This window comes from Echeneis naucrates, chromosome 2 (genome assembly GCF_900963305.1).
Source record: "Echeneis naucrates chromosome 2, fEcheNa1.1, whole genome shotgun sequence".
Taxonomy (NCBI): domain Eukaryota; kingdom Metazoa; phylum Chordata; class Actinopteri; order Carangiformes; family Echeneidae; genus Echeneis; species Echeneis naucrates.
In genome coordinates, this window is record NC_042512.1 from 7,378,321 (window position 1) to 7,401,570 (window position 23,250).

Sequence of the window (23,250 nt, forward strand, 5' to 3'; positions counted from 1 at the left end):
TTCACCTCTGCCAAAAAAACGTCAGGCTGTTCCAAAGGGAGACATGAAGCCTGTTCAGTTAATTGATTGGTCAGAGGATGCTGTCCTTTGAATGGAACTCTGTAGAGGAAGTTAGTGAGGATACAGTCAGATGTTAATCTATCAAACACAAATCACCCGAGTACAAGCTCGCTGTTCATTTGTAAAGAAGTTCCTTTAAACAACCCAAGAAAAGAAATAAGAGCAGCAGAAAAACCACCAATGGCTGATTATTGATCTCTGATCCACTAGGATGGTATGAAGTGGACGGTCAGAGTATTTAGGATGCTCTCTGCCTTCCTCTGTGTGGATCACCATGCAAAATCTTTACAACTTAAAAATTGCTGTTTTAAGGGGACATTTTACTTCTAAATACCTCCTGATAGCCAGCAGCAGCTTCACTTGGTCTTCACTCACTCATGTAGGACTCATTCATCGACCTGTGTCTGTAAGTTGGACAGTACATAAGTCACAGCACCAATCCAGAGAGTGTTGTACCTCAATAGCTCAGTTGGTAGAGCGGAGGACTGTAGTTGTTCATCATCCTTAGGTTGCTGGTTCCAATCCGGCTTGAAGGAGACCATTTTTTTCATCGGCCTCATCCAGCACAGTGATGAGTCTCGCCTACAGACAGCAGGTGGACAGACTGTCGTCTGGTGTGGTCAGAACCACCTGGAGCTAAATCTGAAGACAGTGGTTTCAGGACACTTGTTATTTTAATCAAATTATGTACTAGACCGTAACTTCATTGTGAAGTTTTGACGTGAGTTAAAAAAAGAGGCCGGAACATAGAGAACTTCATTCTCTGTTTGTTTTTCCACAGAGGAAGTGAAGTCACACACACATGAGTTTCTCTTTCCTGCTCCTCGTTAATATAGTGGACAGTATCTCTGCCTGTCACACAGAAGACTTCAAACCTTCAAACTACTGATGCCCGATATGAAATTTTTCCCCGATACCGTTATCAATATCTGTTAAAATTATTTTCCCTGACCGGGAATCGAACCCGGGCCGCGGCGGTGAGAGCGCCGAATCCTAGCCACTAGACCATCAGGGAGTGTGCGGACACTAAATGTTGTAGTGTGTGAGATTTTTGATTTGAGATGTGAGCTTTGAACTAGGGACCTCTTGAGCTGCAGTCAAATGCTCTCCCACTGAGCTACACCCCCATAAACACACACAGCCCATCACTGCAGATCAGCAGGTCTGACTGAAAACATACTGTAAAGTATGAACCACAGCACTGCTGGGGTTTGAATGTGTAGGGTGCGAGAGGTCAACACTTGTGCTCCTCACAGTTGTGTGCACTTGTGAGTCTGAAGAGCTGCTGCCTTTGATACATCGCCTGATGATGTAACAATACTCACAGAATGAAACTCCTCCTTTGAAGCTGCTTTGAAGAATTTCCAAAATCACATGTGATTCAGATGTAAACACAAAGGCTGCCTCACTGCACCATTCAGCAGCTGAGAAGCTGATTGATCATTCAAAAACTCTGTGCAGTCATTTTCAAATAATAAACAATGTTCTACATTGCTCAAAGTGAGATTTACAGTTTACTTCATCTCACACTACATGCTAATGTTAGCACAGTTGGCACTGCCCCTTTCCTCTACATTGGTTTCTGTTTCCTCATCAGAGACTGGCAGCTGGACGAACATGTCAGGATGGTCGGTGGTCTAAGGCTCCAGACTCAAGGTTAACTCCTTGAGAGATGTGTTGCTTTCCCACTAAAACTTGAAAACGTATCTAAGTAATACTTATCCAGAGCTTTCAGTTGTCACCCTACCACTCGAAATGTGAAACTGACATGTGCAAATATGGAATGATGCAATAACAGCCAAACAAGTAGTTGAGTATGTGATTTTATTATTTTAGCATGCAGTGTCTCAGTCTCTGCTGTCTTTTCCACAGAAGAACATGAAAGCTCAGCGGGCCTCTTCTCTCTCTGGGACACTGGATCTGTCTGTCTGTATCCATGTCAGAAACTCTGAAACACTCTGAACTTCTTTAAAACACGGTGGATTTACTGACATGAAAGTGTCCACCATCGATATATTGTGATGGTGTGAAGAACATGTGAGCAGGAGAGCAGCTGCTTAAGTTTATGATGTGTTCAGGAAACAGTCAAAGCTCCATACACAACAACAGTTCTGCTTCTGTTTACCAAAAGGCTCCAAAGCCCACCCTCCAACAAAGAGCTAAAGTCTTGTGGAGAATGTGGGCATTGATCCCACTACCTCTCACACGCTCAGCGAGCGCTCTATCATTTGAGCTAATTCCCCAGCCGTCAGCACATGTTCTCTAAACGAACCCAAAGTGGTACCGTGATGCATATACTGATCTTTATTTCAGGTCAGGTCAGGTCAGAGACATGAGTCTCATGCTCTACTGACTGAGCTAGCCGGGCTGCTAAAGCTGCTCCTTGATGCTTTGAGCTGCAGAAAGAACAAGAGCAGTTTTACAAACATTTCAAAATAAAAGCCAATTTAGATTATTTTATTTGTGTTGTAGAAAAAAAAGATGGGATGGGATGAGGCCATTGATAATGCTGCCTGTCCTCTAGCTCCTCCTCTGTGGTGACCCCAAACAGGACACAACCTCAGTATCATGACAAGTCATGCTGCTGAACAATTAATGTTACAAGGATTCATTTCAGCGTCACTTTAACAGATTGGATTCATACATTTATGTGACACACAGTCAGGTCATGTCCTCTTTCTGTAGATCAAAGTGTTCAGGAGTTCAAACACAGCAAAACATACTGAATGATAAAAATGACGATTTGAAGAAGGAATTAAATAGAAGTGATGAACTGTGGATGGCAACCAAACCAATGAGAAGAAAGCACAGCCCTGCTGGACGCCAACACCCGGAGCTTACTGTCAGATCGACAAAGCCCCTCAGGGAATCGATATCCCAGTCTTCCACCTGACAGACAAAAATCAGGCAGTGACATTGGCAACGCAATACTCAGGGCTCGTGAAAAAAGCTCGTGAAAAAAGTACCCATTTAAAATCAATATGATACCAAATATGATATAGGAGGAATATCCAATGATTAAAATTAATTATTAAGTTGTTGTGATGGTTCAGAAATTAAATAAAATCGGCCCCCTTGTCCGGCCACAGCAACCGTTTAGCTGTCTTTCTTCCATCCTCTTACATAAATAAAAAATAAAACGTCACTCACTGTTGAAATAGAAAAAAACTTCATTTATAATGGGTTATAGTTTTCAATAAAATAATTGGATTCTATATTCAATTTCTAAAACCTAATAAATATAACCATATAAAACAGCCAAATGACAACATTAATGACGTTTTAAATGACAGGAAACGTCATGTTACCATGACAGCAAAGAGTTAGGGGGGAAGCCCGAAAGCAATTTCCAACGTTATGGGAGTTCTATGTTCGTCAGTCAGGCTACCCAACTCGTCCAGAATGACGAATAAAGGGTGCTCCCTGAGCCTGTTGACACATTGGGAGTGAGAACATGTTGGAAAAACATGTGACATGCTTCTTATGTGAGGTGATCATCAGGGATCGCCTCTCTGTTCAGCTCCATTGGGTCGTACAGTCCAATATGTCCCATGTGGTCTGGCAGTGAGGATTCCTGTTTTTCACCCAGGCGGCTTTCAGAATGAGGGTCAGCAATGTAAGGATCTGGTACAGAAGTCATGTGGTTGTGTGATGTTGTGGTGACCCCCAAACAGGACACACCTCAGTATCATGACAAGTCATGCTGCTGAACAATTAATGCTACAAGCTCTTTCTGTAGATCAAAGCGTTCAGGAGTTCAAACACAGCAAAACATACTGAATGATAAAAATGAAGATTTGAAGAAGGAATTAAAATAGAAGTGATGAACTGTGGGGCAGCTGCTGTTGATGCAACCTGTCAGTGTTTCAAGGTAAACATACATTATGCAGACCTGACCACTGTTGTGTCTGTTAGATCTTCAGTCATTCAGCCATTAATGGGATGTTCGGTCCAAAAGTCTCCAAAGTCCCACAGTGAAGGCTTCAAATTCACATCTCTCACAGTGTTATCATGACAAGAGAAAGAATATTTGGACAGACTAAGGTGAGCAGAACACAGATGATGAAGGGATTCCAACCCACGTGTGCAGAGCACAATGGATTAGCAGTCCATCGCCTTAACCACTCAGCCACCTCGTCATGTTTGTTGTCAAAAAGATGTGGTCTGAACGTTAGACTGATCAGTGGTTCTGCCTTGAGTGGCCTTTTGCACAGGAAGTGCTTATCTTGTGCAACAATCTGATCTCTCAAATATCCACTCAGCTTGGAGTGATTTATCCTGTGTAGTCATCCTACCAAATTACTGACTGAACACAAATGTGCATGTGATGACAAAAAAACAGCCATTGGGAAGAAGTTGCAGCACCTGAACAGGGACTTGAACCCTGGATCCTCAGATTAAAAGTCTGACTCGTCAATAAGATCTGACTTCATTTTCCAAGCTGCCCCCTCGTGGTCATTTGATACACTGCAGGTGGAAATCTCAGTACCTTTTAACTACCACACCCACTTTGACACCACAGCCTGAATGCAGCAAGCAGAGTGGTGCAGTGGAAGCGTGCTGGGCCACTAACCCAGAGGTTGAGAGATCAAAACCAGCCTCTGCTGTTATACACACTGGATTTGAAACCTTCAATGTTAGAAGAAGAAGTGGGTGGTGAACATCCAGCATGAAGTTAGACATCCAACCAGTGGTAGTGTGGCCGAGCGGTCCAAGGCGCTGGATTAAGGCTCCAGTCTCTTCGGAGGCGTGGGTTCGAATCCCACCACTGCCAGTTTGTTTTTTGTCAATGAAAACTAATCGGCTAATTGTCTCCCCGTGAAAACATGTTCAAACTCGTCGTATGAGTGCATGAAGATGTTTAATTCTATCAGGGTGAAAATCGCGGCTCTCCGCTTCCCCCACATGATTTCAATACACTCTTACACTTATTCAACCTCACAATATTTCATGGTGTGGTTGAAAGAGGATGGAGAATATTGGAAATGTAGGTAAAAAAAAACCTGCGCTTGAACCTCACTCAGATACTACCTCAACTTCCTTCGATATTAGAACAGGATGACTGAAAACCTACGCAGACGTCTTCCACAACAATTTAGGATGAGCACCCTCAGAATAGTATGGGAGTTTTCTCACCTGAGGTCTCCAGTTTAATGTGGGTCAAAATTGCAGACTACAGAATCCACCTGTTATAATGTGAATAGATGGCAACAATGATTGGTTGTTTCATTGACCAAGTTTCCCAGTTGTGGAGCTACAGAGCATGTTGGAGAATCTCTGTAATCTGCATGACCTGAAAGTATGCCAGTTAGGACTCATCTAAGAGGATCAGATAACTCACTCAGTACTCAGTTATCATTATCAAGGCCGGTGATGTGGATGTGATGTGTGGATCGGTTCACAGCTGAGTGTGAGCTGAGTGTGAGTTTTCCGGGAACTCTGGCTTCTCCGGTGTGTGAGGGGCCCTTGCTGGCAGTCTGTTCCCCTGAGGTTAGTCTGTGTTGTGCAGGGTGTGTAATTCAGGCATTTTTATCTCCCTGTGAACAAAAGTTACAGAAGGCAGTGAAAGATGATACCAACACAGTCTACGACAACATTAAATTACTATTTCTCTTCAGTGGAGCAGGAACTCCACTGAAAGTGAACCACTGCTGGGGTTTGAATGCAGGATGTCCTGTTCACAAGGCAGACACTTTAACTGCTACAATCTAAGCAGCTAAGATTCAGGTTCCACCTGAAGATTTGAACTCGAATTGCTGGATTCACAGTCCAGAGTGCTAACCATTACACCATGGAACCAGGCAGGCGTGTGTGTTCATGCGGATGTGAAAGGAATTTTAGTCTTTTCCAAGGCAAAAGTCGATCAAAATACCTTTGTCCCCAAACACACTCACAGCAGGAGAGTTGAAAGAAAAGTGGTTTCTTGCAGAAACTCGGAAGCCTGAGTAGCTCAGTTGGTAGAGTATCAGACTTTTAATCTGAGGGTCCAGGGTTCAAGTCCCTGTTCAGGTGATGCAGCTTCTTCCCTTTAGTGGTTCACATTACAGACTCCACAGCAGTGATAGGTGACGCTGATTTATGAAACCATGAGTCTTTCATGTTCAAAGGCAGTAAACTTTGATCAGTGTATTTTGTTATTGCATCACTGCCTTAGCAGAGGATGTTTCCATCATCCACCTCTGGGTTTTGGGCCCAGCACTCTTCCACTGCTCCACTGCTGTTTCACACTCAGCTGTGAACCGAACCAATGAGATCCCCGGCATCTCCAGCGGTGATAATGAAGCACATTGTCAGGGGGACACGTCACAGGCTCCAGTGGAGCGGTAATTGAGGGATCAGAGTGTTGGAGAGCAGAACTCTTTATTGTGCTTCAGATACTCTGTTTGGTTCTGAGCTAATCATGAATAATCAACAAATGAATGATCAATAAGCTTCACAGCTGTTCTGAAGTGAGGCAGACTTTGTGTTTACATCTGAATCACGTGATTTTGGAAATTCTTTGAAACAGCTTCAAAGGAAAGACTTTCATTCTGTGAGTATTGTGACATCATCTGGTGATGTATCAAAGGCAGCAGCTCTTCAGACTCACATCACATAAGTTTTGTGTCTTATTTGGCTCCATTTGGTGGAAGCTGTGAATCGCAGGATTCAGGGGGAATACATCCATACATACATCTTCACTGAAATAATGACACCTGTGAGAAAGCTCAAAGCTGTGTCCAAAGGTTTGGAGGAGTGAATGGCAGAAAGATGTCTTTGAAGCCATTTGGACACACAACCAGTCAGCGTGCAGCATTCAACCTCACAATATTTCATGTGGACTGGACTCACTTTGATTGGCTATTTTTCAGCTTCTGTCGTCAGAATGGCTGAGCGGTCTAAGGTGCTGCGTTCAGGTCGCAGTCTCCCCTGGAGACTCCAGGACAAGTATCAAATATGACGAGGTGTCCGAGTGGTTAATGTCTCAAAAGTTAGGTTAGCTCAGCTGGTTGGAGCGTGGTGCTAATAACCCCAGTCATGGATTAGATCCCCACTCTGCGATAAATGACATTCTCCATGTTTTCCTGTAAATCAGTGCTTCAAAAATGTTGAAATGGAAACATAAATGTTACTGAGTGTTATTTTCCCATTTGTTTTTACTTCTTCTACGATACAGATACAGACGGTTTCAGAGAACAACTTCAGAGATGACCCTTTGCTTTGTTGAGGTGATGAGGAGGAACTCCACTGAGAGCGAAGCAGCTGCTCCTTTCTGATGCTCCACTGACTGAGCTACAGATGATTCAGTAACAGCTGAGTTATCTTTAGTCCAACAACTGCTGTCCATTCCTACCACAGGGAGCCACAGGCTTTAGTGTTTTCAGTCCTAACCCCTTGATTGTGAAAAAGTCAAATTCACATTTTATACTGATTTTTCATCCACTTTGGAAGAGTTTGGTGAACAAACTTTACAAAACACTGTCAGGAGTCCAGACCAGAATGCCCTTTAGCACCTTTAAGGCATTGCAGCTAATGGCTCATTGGTCCTGGGGGTATGATTCTCGCTTCGGGTGTGACAGGTCCTGGGTTCAAAGACAAGCCCTTAGTGTTATGTCGCCAATATCAGTTCCTGACCATCATGACTCTTCCCAAAGTTTGTCTCCTGTGAAAAGCGGTCAATCACCACCTTTCCATCGCTCAACACAGCAACAACCACCTTGTCTTGTCCAGAAACGCAAGCAAAAGCTGTTAATACAGGAAGTGATGAGCAGGAAACTCCCACCGAGAGTGAAGCACTGCTGGGTTGGATGCAGGATGTCCTGCTGTTTACAAGACAGACACTTTTAAGCAGCCTCAGCATCATAACCTCTATAAAAGCCATCATCAATGGAGATCCAGTTATTTCAACCCAGGGGAGTTGGAGGTCTGAAAGCAGGCCCATGGAGAGGATGAGAACATGTTTCCCCGTAAATATAACACCGCTGCAGCAGCAAAGGAGAAACAGCATGAGAAGCATTTACTACTCAAGTCAACGTGTAAGTTTGGATGTACTCTTCAATTGATTTTACATTTACCTTTAAGAGATCGTAGTTTACAGTTTACAGTTCCTTAGTCTTAAAATTATAATGGTTGTGGTGATCAACTCCTGCCTGAAATTGCTTAAAAATTTGCCCATCAAAGTGAGTCCACAATACTCAAAGACTGCCTGATTAGATCGCACAGAGGCTCAAAATTTGCATTTCCTCATAACGTGTGCAGTGGACAACAACCAGGTTGTTTCAATTTTCCAAGGGACGGAAGTGGCACTATTTCGAACACGTCAAAGGAATTTTGGTCTTTTAAACGCTTGGGCGGTCAAAAGTAGACCAAAAGAACTTTGTACCCCAAACCACCACCCTTGCTGCAGTTGAGGTGAAAGAAAGTTGATCCTCGTCAGAAGGTGGGATTTGAAACCCCACGCCTTCCAGGGAGACTGCGACCCTGACGCAGCGCCTTGGACCCGCCTCGGCCATTCTGACGACCAAACGGTGCTAACAATTAGCCTGAAAAATTTGCTGAAAAATTAGCCATCAAGCGACAGAGACATGCAGATCTTTCCCTCGGTGCAGCAGCCTGCTATTCCAGCTTTAGTGAGGTTATCATACAATATCTGCCTTCTTAACGGTCCCGTGGAATGATTTTCTAAATATCTTTGAAATCCTGTTGATAGGAACTCAGAGGTTGGTAAAGGGCCTTTTCCAAAGCTTAGCTTGTATGCTAGTATGCCAGATCAGGCGGAATTAGCTTCAAATGTCGAGGCACTAGCTTAGCATTGTGAGCGGGTTAGTGGGATCGATGCCCCACATTCCCACAAGACTTTAAGTTGCACCATTGGCCACCATCACTTTGATGTACCGATGTGGGATAGATCCTCAGGACAGTTTTGTGCTTTGCTTTACCGTGTTGTTTCTCTGCAAGCCTTTGATGGAAGTTCACTCCACAAAATGGTTGTATCAAATCTTCATCAAGTTAGCTGCTAATAACACCACAGGCATGGATTTGTGACGAATGTGGGCATCGATCCAGCTACCTGTGACATCCATGTCTGGGGCTCGTTGGTGTAGGGGTATGATTCTTGCTTTGGGTGCGAGATGTCCCGGGTTTCAAATCCCTTTACATAATTAAAGTACTTTGAATGCTATTTTAATCATGTAATTTGAGGTTTTATTCTGTGGATGACAAAGTTATTCTCTCAGCATCTCCATCAAAGGAGATGCTGATTCTGTGATGTCACAAAGGTTCTCATGACATCACAGAGATCAAAGACTCCTCCAATTTTTTTCTCATGACCTCCACAATAGAGTGCACTCTGTTAATGAAGCTCCAAAGACAACGTAGCGTGTCACTTCCTTGAAGGTTTGAATGATGTGTGAGTCTGAAGAGCTGCTGCCTTTGATCCATGTAACAGTGTATCTTTCATCCAAAGTCACAACTTTGAGAAGTTAGACAATGTGAGACATGTGGCATTATTGCAGTGAAACGGGTGTAGTTCAGTCAGACCTGCTGATCTGCAGTGATGGGCTGTGTGTGTTCATGGGGCGGTTGTAGCTCAGTGGTAGAGCATTTGACTGCAGATCAAGAGGTCCCCAGTTCAAATCTGGGTGCCCCCTGCCACCACCATGAGACTACCTGTTTTCATATGCAAGCGAAAAGAAAAATCTTGCCTTTGTCTTTTTCTGTTTGATCACCAACTATGCCCATTAGTTTAATATATAGAAAACCTAAAGTTGGATTTGATTCCATAAACAGCAGGACAAAGTGTGTCATTAATCTCTGGATTCTACAGACTGAGTTCATGTTCTGATAGATTTATTTTACAGCTGTAGTAACAATAAATCTCCAGCAGGTGGAAGTATTGCTGCTCAGATGTCATGTACACTGTGGGACACACAATACTCACAGAGGACTTTATTGTGCTGCAGTGAGATGTATAAAAGCTCCAGTTCTACAGTCAGAAGATGTCCAGTGTGAAGGTGGATGAGTTCTGACTGCAGAAGAAAGTTTCAGAGCGTCTTCCAATGGCTGATTATTGATCTGTGATCAGATTATCAATCAAATATGATGCTTTCTGGGTCTTAACATTAATAATAAGAACAAGTGTTTACAAAAAATGCAGTTGAGGTGAGGTAAAGTGGTTTGTTTTAATGTAGGACTCTGCATCTACCTGAACCTGTTTGACTGCAGATGTGCATTTTCATTTGGACCCCAGGAAGAGTAGCTGCTGCCTCATTTGTGAAACATTCATTCATACGCGAGGACATCACGAATATTGTTGGAATAGAAAATCTTATTTTTTCTGTGTGTGCTCCTGAGAAAGAGGCTCAAATCCAAACCCAGGAGACAGAAGTTGAGTTAGTCAGTGAGGAAGAAGCTGCTCGTTCTCCTTCAACAGTTTTGATCTGAGGAAAAGTCACTTCCTCTTTTCAGGAATCAACTTCTACCATCTGTCCACTAGATGGAGATAACTGAGCATCAACTGAGAACTGAGTTCTTCATCATCTGGAAACAGACAGCATTGTTTTCTTCAGCTGGAGCTCTTTGTTCAAATCTACATTGAGATTCAGAGCCAAACGTTTTTCCTTTCCTGGATTTACTTCATCATTTCAGTGACTCTGTGGATTCAGCTGACAAATGCAAAATACAACCAACATTTAACCGATGACGTGTTGAAACAAAACTTTATTGATTCAGTCTGATCAGCAGAATATAACCTGATGAAATCAGCAACATTACACTGATGTTTCTACATGAATGCATCACTGATTCTAAACCATAAACTGAACATGAACACTCTGTACACTCAGCGTTACACACATGAAGACAACATCATGTGTTTAAGGTGATGTTGAGCTGAACAGGACTTGTATTGAACACACAGAGGGAGTGCACCGTTCCTGGAGATACTGCAATACCAGGTCGATGCGTGGAGTGGACGGAGCAAGCCCCTATTCCATCTCCCTGTTCCAAAAATCTATTTAATATATGGTCCCCGGTTGGGGACGTATCAGATATTAAACTGATAAGAACAGATACTACACTTGATCTTAGCCAAAAGGCCGAGAAGCAATACCGCTCAGCTGTCGGAGGTAACGGAGTGTTTCTCCGCACCGACCCGCTCAGTGAGGGGTCAGAGTCGGCTTCAGTAACAACATCACTCCGAGAGAGAGACACAAACAGAAGACATGAAGAAACGAAGGAGGGATCAGAAAACAACCACAGACATGTTATTTTCACAAAGTTACGTTGTAGAGCAAAGAAAACGTCTCTTCTTGGTCACCTGTAAAACTTCATATCTATGTCAATTTACCAGCTGAATATTATTGTGAAAACATCAGTTTGTCCTCTCATGTGATTGGCCTCATGGTGTGTCCATCAAAATAACCCCCCTGTCTGCACGGATTCTCTGAAGATTCGGCTCTCCTCAACAGGACTCGGCTTTTTCCGCCGAAAGGGAGAATAATAAAATTAAAGAGTAACAGAATAAAACCACAAATGACCGAATAAACAGATATTTAAAATAGCATTCAAAGTCATTTTTAACCAGCATTACTGCCATTATTTTATCTTAACATAAAGTCCGTTATGTCCGCTTAATGCTAACATACAATGGAAAACGCCATAGACCGGCTAACGGGATTAGCATCAGTACCGCGATCATTTTAAAGCGTCAGTGAATTTATTCCAACTCCAACATGGCAGTAATACTTACAAACACAGTTGGCAGAATTCAGACCTGCAAAGGGAAACCACACTGGATCATTAGTGTAAATGAGGTGCTGCACAATTTATTATTTTTATCTAAAACTCACTGGCGATATCTCTGTCCTTCGTTTTACTGCTGTCACTCCAACATCTTTCTCCTCTGCTTTAGCAACCAACTGTTGCGTCTTGCCTAATAATCTTTTGATTGGCTGACGTGGTGCATTTTTCCACCAATAGGAAGGGGGCGCCATGTTTCTTTCTGCTTGTGAGCGCTTCCCTTTTTTACTGAACGGGACAACAACATTCAGCAAAGAGCATAAAGAATGATGCAGATTGTTTATTACTCGGCCTATCAGTCAGGTTTAAAAACAGTATATAGTTTGAAGACCTCACTTTGGACACAAGTTGAAATGGAGACTCAGTGAGGCTGCGTCTTCCTGCTACATCATCTTAAATCGGTCATTTGGTTTGGACGCACCGTCAACTCCAATGAGCATGTCTAAAAGTGAAGAAGGAAATATGTGACAGTTACACTGACAACAGAGGAAACAGACACACACACACACACACACACACAGGGTCGTGTGACTTCCAGTAACCGCAGCAGCTAAAGGAGAAGTGTTCAGAGTTCAGCCTCCATTTTGAAGCTGTCGGAGCAGAAGCAGGGAAACTGAAGGCTGAGGCCGGTGAGTGTTAACATTATTATTATTTCACTGTCAGTTTGTCCCTGTGGACTGTGGAGGGACGAAGACTCACAGTGGACTTCTGTAACACTGAGACACTGAGACATGGAGGTCAGAGTTCACTTTGACGAACAGAGAAAAACTCCAGCTGAGCTGAGAACAGACCGTAATGTCTGATAGTATCAAAGGATGAAGGATCTACCTGATACAGAAAGTTCAGAGCTGCTCTGGAATCAGATTTTACTGTAAGTCATATTCAGTTTTCCACAGAGAGCTCAGACTGTGTTTGGATCAACAACTTTTGAAAACCTATTTTTTAGCAATTGATATTTATACATTTTTGTTGAAAACTAACAGTTTGATGCTCAAATCTGGGACCATGATGATCATTTTCAACCAGCTACCTTCTCAGATATATAAAGAAGAGTTAGTAACTGAGATGGGCTGTTGAAGAGTTGAAGAACATGACAAAAAGACAGGAAGACAGACAAAGTGATAAAAGATTTTTTTTCTAATAAGAATGAATATAATTCTATCCTGAGTAAATGTCATGATACACTTTAATAATTATAATTCTGATAAGGATGTTTGTAGAAATAAACAGAAACGTGCATGATCTACATCAGTCAGATTATTATTCTGTGTGATTGCGATAGATCATCAAGTGTAGAGAGCAGCAGGGTCCCCTCTCCTCCTCCAGCAGCATCACACACTAATGTTGTGAGCAGTAATGTATTTCTAGGCAGCGGCTTTAAATCAGACTGCTTCTTTTTCATTTCCCCGACAATCTGTCGCTGAGGACTAACAGTGTTCTCTTCTAAAGTTACTTTCTGCCATTCACCTTGTTTCATTTAGGTCAGAACTTGGGCTTTCAAATAATGTGTGTTTTCTTTTGTCAGTTTGATCAATCATTGTTTCCTCTTCAGTAAAATTGAGCTTCTTCAATAATTACATTTTTCCGAAAAAAAAAAAGTACTGAGCCAAATGCAAACCGGGCAAATGAGGGTGTGTTGGTTATCACCATGTAGTGGACAGATAGTAAAACTTCACATCCTGTTTGTTTCTTATAAGGAGGAAGAAAACTGGTTGAGTAATGAGGAAGTGAAGAACGAGCAGCTACATGTTTTCTGAACACACAAAGCTGGAATGTGTGCAAATCAACCTGAAGTGAGTTCAGCAGGTGAGAATCTTTATATTTCTGATCAACAGGATCACTGTGATCACATTGTGCTTGTTGATTTAGAATTTTATGTTACTTTTGGCAGCAGTTTGATTATAATCTGAGTTTATTGATGGAGGTTCCTCAGAACTGGTCAGCTGGCTAAGAGGCCTCTGAACTCAGTTTGACTTCAGTTTCCTCGGTTCATTTGTCTTCCAATACATTTAGAAACAATAAGAAACAAAGGCAGCACTTTAATATGACCAGTTTGTTCAGCAGAAACTGTTTGATTTCTCCACACTGTGACTGATTTAATGTAAAATGTTCCCACATTGTTTATCACCATCTAGTGGACAGACAGTAGAAGATTCATGTAATCTTTCCACATTGTTCCAGATCAAAGATGAGCCAACAATACTTTTTCAGAAAAATTATTGTTGGCTCATGTATATCACTTCAATCCATGAGAACACTCATTGAATACACATAATATTCAAGGTCTGTGTCTCCTGAAGACATTGTCTCAGCTCTGTTGCTTTTGAATAACAAAATCAAAAAACATGGAAGTTGACAGTTTCTAAACTGAAGACAGTAGAGAAGAATGTGATGATGAAAAGAGATGTTGGTTTAAAGTTGAAGCAAACAACAAAATACAAAAAAATAAGAAACACTTGCCCCTGGACATTTATGTTTTGTCTTGTTTTTGCATCATTCTTTATTACATGATATTTTTCCTCTTTGACAATTACAAAGCTATATGAATAGTAGAAATTAGAATTAAATATTGAAATAATGAAGAGATCCAGATTTCTGATGGCTCCATCTGTTGGTTGAACTTAGAATAACATAATTGTTGTTGGCTCTGAATGATTTGTTTAGTGCTTACTGTTATTTCAAATTTCAGACTTAGAAATTCACATTGTTGCAGCACATTTACATCTTCGTCTGCTGAGTTGAGGGTCGGGACTTTAAAGGTGTTGTTGCAGAATCACAGCACCATCCCAAAGAGTCCTCTGGCACTGATTTGGTTTTTAACACAGGTGAGAATGGTTTTCATGTCACTACAGGTTTTTTGTTTTTTTTTAATTGAACCCTGAAGTTACAAGGATTTGACTTTTCCTCAGCTCAAACAGACACCAGGACTGATGATGGAGAACAAGCAGCTTCTTCCCTTCACATGTTTCTTTGACACATAAAGCTGGAAAGTGACTGTTGACTTCAAGTGAGTTCAGCAGGTGAGAATCTGTAAATGTCTGAACAGGATCACTGTGATCACACTGAGCTGACAACAGTAGACATGTTTACTTACCTTCCTTCCTTTCTTCCTATTTACAGACCTAATGTATTAGTATTTTATCCGAAATTTGTAGTGAATAGTTCCTTTGCTTTGTTCTTGTTCTGATATAAAGTAAGATTCTTTGACTTCGTAAACTCAATATTTTAAATAACCAGAGTAGAATCCAGATTTTATTTAAATGGTATTTAAATGGTCACCACAAATTAATCTAAAGTGAAGCAGAAGTTTTTATCAACTTAACTTTCTTGACAAGGCTTAAGTTGATTTCCTTGAACTGGCATGGAGTGTTATCGTTGAGCCATGACAGAACAAACGTCAGAACTGGCCTGAAATCTTGGATGAACTCGGCTGAGTGAATTGAACTCTTACTGTTAATTCCACAGTTCATATATTTCCAGATTATGTAAAGCCATTGATTGAAGTGGGACTCCTTGTTTGTATGAATTGTTCGATCTATAAGGTGACATTAATTAAATCACAATTCCATCAACACATCCCACAGTCAGATACCGCCATCTAGTGGACAGAGAGAAGAAGCACCATCAGATCTGAGATGCATTTCTCTAGAACTTGCAGGTTACTGACAGATCAGACTGATTTCTATGTGAAGTTGAGGAGGCACACGATTTAAATAATGTGTCAAAGAAACAAATGTTTAAGATGCATCCTGAATATCAGATGAGAGAACCACCTCCTGTGGCCTTGCAATTCCTAACACAGGTCAGAATGGTTTAGTTGTAACTGTTGTTTTTTTTTTCCTATTTTACTTGGCTTCTGAAGGAATGATTTGGCCCTCAAAAATATATATCATTAAATTGTAGACCTCAAAATGTGCCAAGCTATGGTGGTCATAACTGTGTCAAGGTTCAATAATTCTTCAACTTGCACTGTAAAAAGTGAATGGTGATCTGAGTTTGCTTGAAATTTAGTGTTAATGCCAATGTATAACATTGAAGATCGGGATTAACATGAATCAGGAATGTTCTCTGTTTATAACACAATCTCACTGAAAGCAACACAGAGAGAGAAAAGTCAAACAGTTTGCTGTTGGGAATTAAAGGTTGAAGTTAGTGATAAATTAGTGACAGTAATGCTGATTATGTGTCCTGCAATGTAAATCTTGTTGTGTTTGTGTGAAGGTGCAGGCTCAGCTATGAATCAGTGTGAGGACAGAGAGGAGGGAGCCCCTCCCTCTAAAACCACTCTGTGTGGGGAACATGAGAGTCAGACCAAAGCTCAGAGGTGAGATGAGGATCTCTAACTGTCCATCTGTCAGAGCTCAGCACTCAGATCACTGCTCCATCATTATTCACTCTCACTGTTACTTACATTTTTTACTCCAGCTGTTTTCTTTTTTGTCCTTGTCTCCATTGGGATCTCAACCAGAATGTGGAGATTCATTTATTCATATTTGCCAGTCCATCTCAGGACCAACACACAGAGACAGACAGGACAAACAATCTGCCACACTCACACTCGGACCTACAGACATGGCTGTTATTTTTGTTGTTAATGTTATTTTTTTTTTATTATTATTATTATCATTATTCAACTTGCACGTCAATAATACTTGCAAAACACTTCACTTTAGTCAAATGAAAAACATCCAAACAGTCAGTGTGATATGTAAATAAAAACATTGCCCAATAAAGTGATCTGGATGATTTGTGGCTATACAAATGAAAGCTGGATGGATGAACTTGGCTGATTTATTTTAAACTGATAATTTTCTGCCCATTTTCTGGGTTGTTGATTCTTTTACTGTCAACTCTGTTTCTACTAGCAACCAGAAGTCAAGACCAGATTCTCCTGAACTGAGCTGTGTGTCCATGAAGAGTGATCGGTCTATGGATCGTCCAATGAACTTTAAGGGAGGACAACAGTCTGCTGTATCCAGCTGTGTGTCCATGAAGAGTGATCGGTCTATGGATGACTTTATCAAAGAAAAAAGGTAAAAGCTGATCATTTGTTGTTTGACTCATTAAAGGTATCAAAGCTTGTCTATCAGTTTCTCTGCTGTTCATAGAAAACTCCTGGAACAAACTGTGTGTTTGTGTCTTTTCTCCTCAGAGTTCAGTCTGACAAACATCATCACACAGACCTGGACTCCATATTTATGGTGTGTAAATGTTCATCCAGTGACTACAACAGACACCAACAAAGACTTGAGTTTGAAGCTGCACTCTTTAGACCAGTAGAGCTTTACTCTGTGACAGACAGGAGTTGAATTGGGATTGAACAGGTTTGGGGTGGGAGAGAGTGGGAGAGGACTGGGAGTTGTAGTTCACCACAGAGCAATAATCCATCAGCCTCAACAGATATGTTCTGTATGAATATGGTCTGTTGGAGACTTTTACAAAACATTTCTGCTCCTTCTTGTTCCTCTACAATGAATTCTCAAAAAAAGTTTTAGTTGTTTTCCAGATAATTTCAACCGCGACTTAATAACAAAGAACAAAATTAGATTCAGTCCTGGACCTCCATGGACTCTGTTTCTACAGGGTTTGAAGATGGAATAATAATGATACATTTTATTTATATGGGGCCTTTCAGGTCCTCCAAGGTCGCCTGACAGAGAATAAGCATATTAAATCAAAATCAAATCACATCAGATTAAACCACACAGCACCAAAGTCACACCAAGGCACCCCACACACAGAGCAGGTCCAGACCCAACTCCCCACAAAACTATCCAGAGACCCTGTAACAGATCCACCGATGAGCAAGCACTTGGTGACAGTGGCAAGGAAAAACATCCTTTTAAGAGGCAGAAACCTCGGGCAGAACCAAACCCAGGGGGGCAGCCATATGTCTTGACGCATGGGATGAACCATTATTAAGATATATAATTCATCAGTGAACTAGTTCAGGTGGTCTGATCCATCTTCAGCCACAGTCACAGTTAATACCCTGAATTTTCACTTCCTAAGTTGATGTGTTGAAGGGCTGTATCAGTTTGGTCTTCATGTGATGATCAGGATCTCTGTGTTGTCAGAATCTAAAGTCAAACTTAGTAAGTTACACCAGTGAAGTTAGTTTAGTGAAGTCAGCAGGTCTGAATCTTTCTGTGTAGCTCTGGAAAGAGACGTGGCAGCAGATGATACAGCAGCAGCTAAAGTTGAACTCTGCTGACTGATGATCTGATGCTTTGATCCATCAGTTTATACTGAGAGTGAACTTTACACAGGATGTTATTGTGTTCCAGCTGCTGGAGGAGAACATCGTCTGTTTTGTGAAGAACAAGCTGAAGAAAATCAAAAGGAGTCTGAGTCCAGATTACCCACAATTCATGAAGAATGAGGAGGATGATGAGGTGGATGAAGAGCAGAGGAGGAGCAGAGAGGCATTTCTGAAGATCACAGTGAACTTCCTGAGGAGGATGAAGCAGGAGGAGCTGGCTGACTGTCTGCAGAGCAGTAAGAGGATTTAACATGATGGATCAATTAGACATTTACTAAAGTCTGAGGAGACGGAGAGAAATATGATCATATTCTTAATCTTTAAGAGAAATAAACATCAACCTGGTAATTTATTCTTTGATCTTAATTGTATTTCACCCATTCAGAGTTTATTGCCCCAGATTGTCAGCGTAAACTCAAATCTGGCCTGAAGAAGAAGTTCCAGTGTGTGTTTGAGGGGATCTCTAAAGCAGGAAACCCAACCCTTCTGAATCAGATCTACACAGAGCTCTACATCACAGAGGGAGGGACTGGAGAGGTCAATGAGGAACATGAGGTCAGACAGATTGAAACAGCATCCAGGAAACAGGACAGAGCAGAAACAAGCATCAGACAAGAAGACATCTTTAAACCCCCACCTGGAAGAGACCAACCAATCAGAACAGTGATGACAAAGGGAGTGGCTGGCATTGGGAAAACCGTCTTAACACAGAAGTTCACTCTGGACTGGGCTGAAGACAAAGCCAACCAGGACATAGAGTTCACATTCCCCTTCACCTTCAGAGAGCTGAATGTGCTGAAAGAGAAGAAGTTCAGCTTGGTGGAACTTGTTCATCTCTTCTTCACTGAAACCAAAGAAGCAGGAATGTGCAGCTTTGATCAGTTCCAGGTTGTGTTCATCTTTGACGGTCTGGATGAGTGTCGACTTCCTCTGGACTTCCACAACACTGAGGTCCTGACTGATCCTACAGAGTCCACCTCAGTGGACGTGCTGCTGACAAACCTCATCAGGGGGAAACTGCTTCCCTCTGCTCGCCTCTGGATAACCACACGACCTGCAGCAGCCAATCAGATCCCTCCTCAGTGTGTTGACATGGTGACAGAGGTCAGAGGGTTCAATGACCTCCAGAAGGAGGAGTACTTCAGGAAGAGGTTCAGACATGAGGAGCAGGCCAGCAGGATCATCTCTCACATCAAGACCTCACGAAGCCTCCACATCATGTGCCACATCCCAGTCTTCTGCTGGATCACTGCTACAGTTCTGGAGGAGGTGTTGAAGACCAGAGAGGGAGGAGAGCTGCCCAAGACCCTGACTGAGATGTACATCCACTTCCTGGTGGTTCAGTCCAAAGTGAAGAAGGTCAAGTACGATGGAGGAGCTGAGTCAGATCCACACTGGAGTCCAGAGACCAGGAAGATGATTGAGTCTCTGGGAAAAGTGGCTTTTGAGCAGCTGCAGAAAGGAAACCTGATCTTCTATGAATCAGACCTGACAGAGTGTGGCATCGATATCAGAGCAGCATCAGTTTACTCAGGAGTGTTGACACAGATCTTCAAAGAGGAGACAGGGCTGTACCAGGACAAGGTCTTCTGCTTCGTCCATCTGAGTGTTCAGGAGTTTCTGGCTGCTCTTCATGTCCATCTGACCTTCATCAACTCTGGAGTCAATCTGATGTCAGAAAAAAAAACTACTCGAAAGTTTGAATTAATAAGGACTGGATCTAAAACAACACGTCTCTACCAGAGTGCTGTGGATGAGGCCTTACAGAGTCCACATGGACACCTGGACCTGTTCCTCCGGTTCCTTCTGGGTCTTTCACTGCAGACCAACCAAACTCTCCTACGAGGCCTGGTGACAGAGACAGGAAGCAGCTCAAAGACCAATCAGAAAACAGTCCAGTACGTCAAGACAAAGATCAGTGAGAATCTGTCTCCAGAGAAAAGTATGAACCTGTTTCACTGTCTGAATGAACTGAATGATGGTTCTCTGGTGGAGGAGATCCAACAGTCCCTGAGATCAGGACGTCTCTCCACAGATAAACTGTCTCCTGCTCAATGGTCAGCTCTGGTCTTCATCTTACTGTCATCAGAAAAAGATCTGGACGTGTTTGACCTGAAGAAATACTCTGCTTCAGAGGAGGCTCTTCTGAGGCTGCTGCCAGTGGTCAAAGCCTCCAACAAAGTTCTGTATGTGCAAATAAATCCATCCAGATAAACTAAATCTTTTTATGTGGTTGGAATCAATAAGCGTTTTTGTATAACAATTTTTATAATAGTCTTCTCTTGTTTTGCTGATTCCTCCTCAGATTGAGTGGCTGTAACCTCTCAGACAGAAGCTGTGAAGCTCTGTCCTCAGTCCTCAGCTCCCAGTCCTCTAGTCTGAGAGATCTGGACCTGAGTAACAACAACCTGCAGGATTCAGGAGTGAAGCTGCTGTGTGTTGGACTGAAGAGTCCACACTGTGAGCTGGAAACTCTCAGGTCAGAGTTCATGTTTGTGTCAAGACTTTTGATTTAATTTTTATTTTTATTTTATTTAATATTTTCATTAAATTGAGTAAAATGAACTGAAGAGGTTTGTAGATTTGGGAGATTGTCTTCAGTATCAAATAATAATAATCCGTATGGAGCTTAATGTTCCATAATGACTCACTGATTTGATTCAACTCTGAGAACACACTCAGTGAAATCAAACACACACACACACATGTTGCTCAGCCAACAGGTGAATGCTGGGTCATGCTTGTGTCCTCCTGGTGAATCCTCCAGTGCTTACTTCCATATTCACTGAGGATCATTTCCTTTTAGGGAGGTGGACACAACCTTTCTGCTGCTTTTGGTATCTGTCACAGTTGTGATGATGGAGTTCTCATTCAGGAAAATATTTAAGGGGCTCAAAGACTCCAGAGGTTGAGTGGACTGCTGATATGATGCTCTGTGGATGAATGAACCTGGTTGAACACAGAGCAGAAGCAATGCATCACTATACAGTGTTTGTGTTCCTGAAAAAGTAACTCTTTTTACTTTAATCAGTGTGTTTGTAGTTCAGCTGTTGTGTTGCTCTGCTTTGGTTTATCTTTGTGGATTCTCTCATGGTGTTTCTTTGTTCTGCTGTTCATTCGAAGTGTTTGCAATGTCTGTAGACCTGATTCTATAGTATTTATCAGGTCAGGTGGGGGAGGGGACTCCAAGAAGACTTAATGCTGACCTGATTTTTGGTGAATAATCACAGACCAAAGTCAGAGTCACAGAGTGTGTGTATGTGTGTGTGTTCAGTCTTTCAGGATGTCTGCTCTCAGAGGAAGGCTGTTCTTCTCTGGCCTCAGCTCTCAGCTCCAACCCCTCCCATCTGAGAGAACTGGACCTGAGCTACAATCATCCAGGAGACTCAGGAGTGAAGCTTCTGTCTGCTGGACTGGAGGATCCAGACTGGAGACTGGACACTCTCAGGTCTGGACAGCTCTGAGGAACTCTGCTTCATGTTTGATGGTGGATCAAGTTGATCCTGACTCTGTTTCTTCCTCCAGGGTGGACCATGGTGGACCACAGACACTGAGACCTGGTCTGAGGAAGTGTGAGTGTGTTTTCACTTTGATTCATGAAAACTCAGCTGCTCATGTTACACTAGATTTTTACATTTCTGACTGAAGTACAAAGATGAGTTTCATTCAGGATCAACACTTCATGTGTTTATTGATGTGGATCTCCATCAGCCGTCATCTTTGACTCCACAGCAGAAAAAAAGCAGAACATTGCTGACATCTTGACTCTGTTGATGTTCTAACTGGATTGTTGGCTTTTCATTTAAATGTAGTCAAACATTATTCACAGGTGATGAAATGTACGTTTGAATGATTCACTTTCAGTAAAGTTGTTGATAAATGAACAGATGATAAACTGCAGCTGTTGTTTCTTGTTCTCTCCATCAGATGTCTGTGAACTGGAACTGGACACAAACACAATCCACAGAAACCTCCAACTGTCTGACAACAACAGGAAGGTGACACGTGTAGCAGAGTATCAGTCATATCCTGATCATCCAGACAGATTTAATAACTGTCCTCAGCTGCTGTGTAGAAATGGTCTGACTGGTCGCTGTTACTGGGAGGTCGAGTGGAGTGGACTGGTTTATATCTCAGTGAGCTACAGAGGAATCAGAAGGAAAGGATACAGTGCTGACTGTGTGTTTGGAAGAAATGATCAGTCCTGGAGTCTGATCTGTTCTGATGATGGTTACGCTGTCTGTCACAACAACAGAGAAACACCCCTCTCCTCCTCCTCCTCCTCTGACTCTGTCCCTAACAGAGTAGCAGTGTATGTGGACTGTCCTGCTGGCTCTCTGTCCTTCTACAGAGTCTCCTCTGACTCACTGATCCACCTCCACACCTTCAACACCACATTCACTGAACCTCTCTATCCTGGGTTCAGGATCTGGTCTGGTTCAGTGTCTCTGAGGAAGTTGTATTGAAGGATACAAGAAACTGAGATGCTTCACTTCTCAGCTTTTGAGTCTCCATCAGTTCCAGATTGGAGACAGAACTGGACTTTACTGTCTAAATCTGTGTGTTCCTGAAATGCAGACCTCTGGGGTGTAGTTTACATTGTGTGTGTAACACACAGTGTGTGTGTGTGTGTGTGTGTGTGTGTGTGTGTGTGTGCTCTCTCTGCTGGTCTGAGCTCTCAGTTCATTTAAATACTTTGTTGGATCTGTCTGTCTGTATCATGTCAGAAACTCTGAAACACTCTGAACTTCTTTAAAACACGCTGGATTTACTGATATCAAAGTGTCCAGCAGTCCATGATGGATCATTATAGAAAGATATCAGCTTTAATGTAAATACAGAAATTACAATAGTCATCTGTAAAACTTGTAAAAAAATGTTGCCGTCTCACTCAGCGGAGGAACAAAGGAGGAGCTTGTGTTTGAACCTTTGTGAGAAAAACAGAAAAAATAAGACTCTCCCTGGTCGGGTTAGTTGCCACGTTATAAAATGCAGGAAGTTCTTCTGAACATGCCAGCAAGTGTTGTAGGCTGCTGATGCCTGGAGAATCGTGACGTCATGGTGAAACTCAATAAATAAGCATTGGTGGTTCAGTGGTAGAATTCTCGCCTGCCACGCGGGAGGCCCGGGTTCGATTCCCGGCCAATGCA

The 23,250-nt window shown here is 42.2% G+C and overlaps 1 protein-coding gene, 1 long non-coding RNA gene and 7 other non-coding genes across 9 annotated transcripts; 7 read left to right on the top strand and 2 right to left on the bottom strand.

The window, feature by feature from the left end:
• The first annotated feature begins 514 nt into the window (after nt 1-514).
• trnay-gua (transfer RNA tyrosine (anticodon GUA)) lies at nt 515-596 on the top strand. The gene is given in 2 exon segments: nt 515-551; nt 561-596. It is a non-coding gene; the product is annotated as a tRNA-Tyr (tRNA).
• A 407-nt stretch (nt 597-1,003) lies between these two features.
• Nucleotides 1,004-1,075, bottom strand: trnae-cuc (transfer RNA glutamic acid (anticodon CUC)). The gene has a single exon. It is a non-coding gene; the product is annotated as a tRNA-Glu (tRNA).
• A 3,677-nt stretch (nt 1,076-4,752) lies between these two features.
• On the top strand, nt 4,753-4,834 carry trnal-aag (transfer RNA leucine (anticodon AAG)). The gene has a single exon. It is a non-coding gene; the product is annotated as a tRNA-Leu (tRNA).
• Nucleotides 4,835-5,999: 1,165 nt separating this feature from the next.
• trnak-uuu (transfer RNA lysine (anticodon UUU)) lies at nt 6,000-6,072 on the top strand. Its single transcript has one exon. It is a non-coding gene; the product is annotated as a tRNA-Lys (tRNA).
• Nucleotides 6,073-9,617: 3,545 nt separating this feature from the next.
• Nucleotides 9,618-9,689, top strand: trnac-gca (transfer RNA cysteine (anticodon GCA)). The gene has a single exon. It is a non-coding gene; the product is annotated as a tRNA-Cys (tRNA).
• Nucleotides 9,690-10,957: 1,268 nt separating this feature from the next.
• LOC115057844 (U2 spliceosomal RNA) lies at nt 10,958-11,147 on the bottom strand. Its single transcript, XR_003841968.1, has one exon. It is a non-coding gene; the product is annotated as a U2 spliceosomal RNA (small nuclear RNA).
• A 2,434-nt stretch (nt 11,148-13,581) lies between these two features.
• LOC115057167 (uncharacterized) lies at nt 13,582-16,120 on the top strand. Its single transcript, XR_003841903.1, has 4 exons — nt 13,582-13,644; nt 14,528-14,663; nt 14,748-14,858; nt 16,060-16,120. It is a non-coding gene; the product is annotated as an uncharacterized LOC115057167 (long non-coding RNA).
• Nucleotides 16,121-17,638: 1,518 nt separating this feature from the next.
• On the top strand, nt 17,639-22,824 carry LOC115057522 (NLR family CARD domain-containing protein 3-like). Its single transcript, XM_029524680.1, has 7 exons — nt 17,639-17,653; nt 18,135-18,336; nt 18,486-20,286; nt 20,406-20,579; nt 21,375-21,548; nt 21,626-21,672; nt 22,028-22,824. The coding sequence occupies exons 1-7, from the start codon at nt 17,639-17,641 to the stop codon at nt 22,564-22,566; spliced, it is 2,952 nt and encodes a 983-aa protein (XP_029380540.1). The 3' UTR covers nt 22,567-22,824.
• A 355-nt stretch (nt 22,825-23,179) lies between these two features.
• On the top strand, nt 23,180-23,250 carry trnag-gcc (transfer RNA glycine (anticodon GCC)). Its single transcript has one exon. It is a non-coding gene; the product is annotated as a tRNA-Gly (tRNA).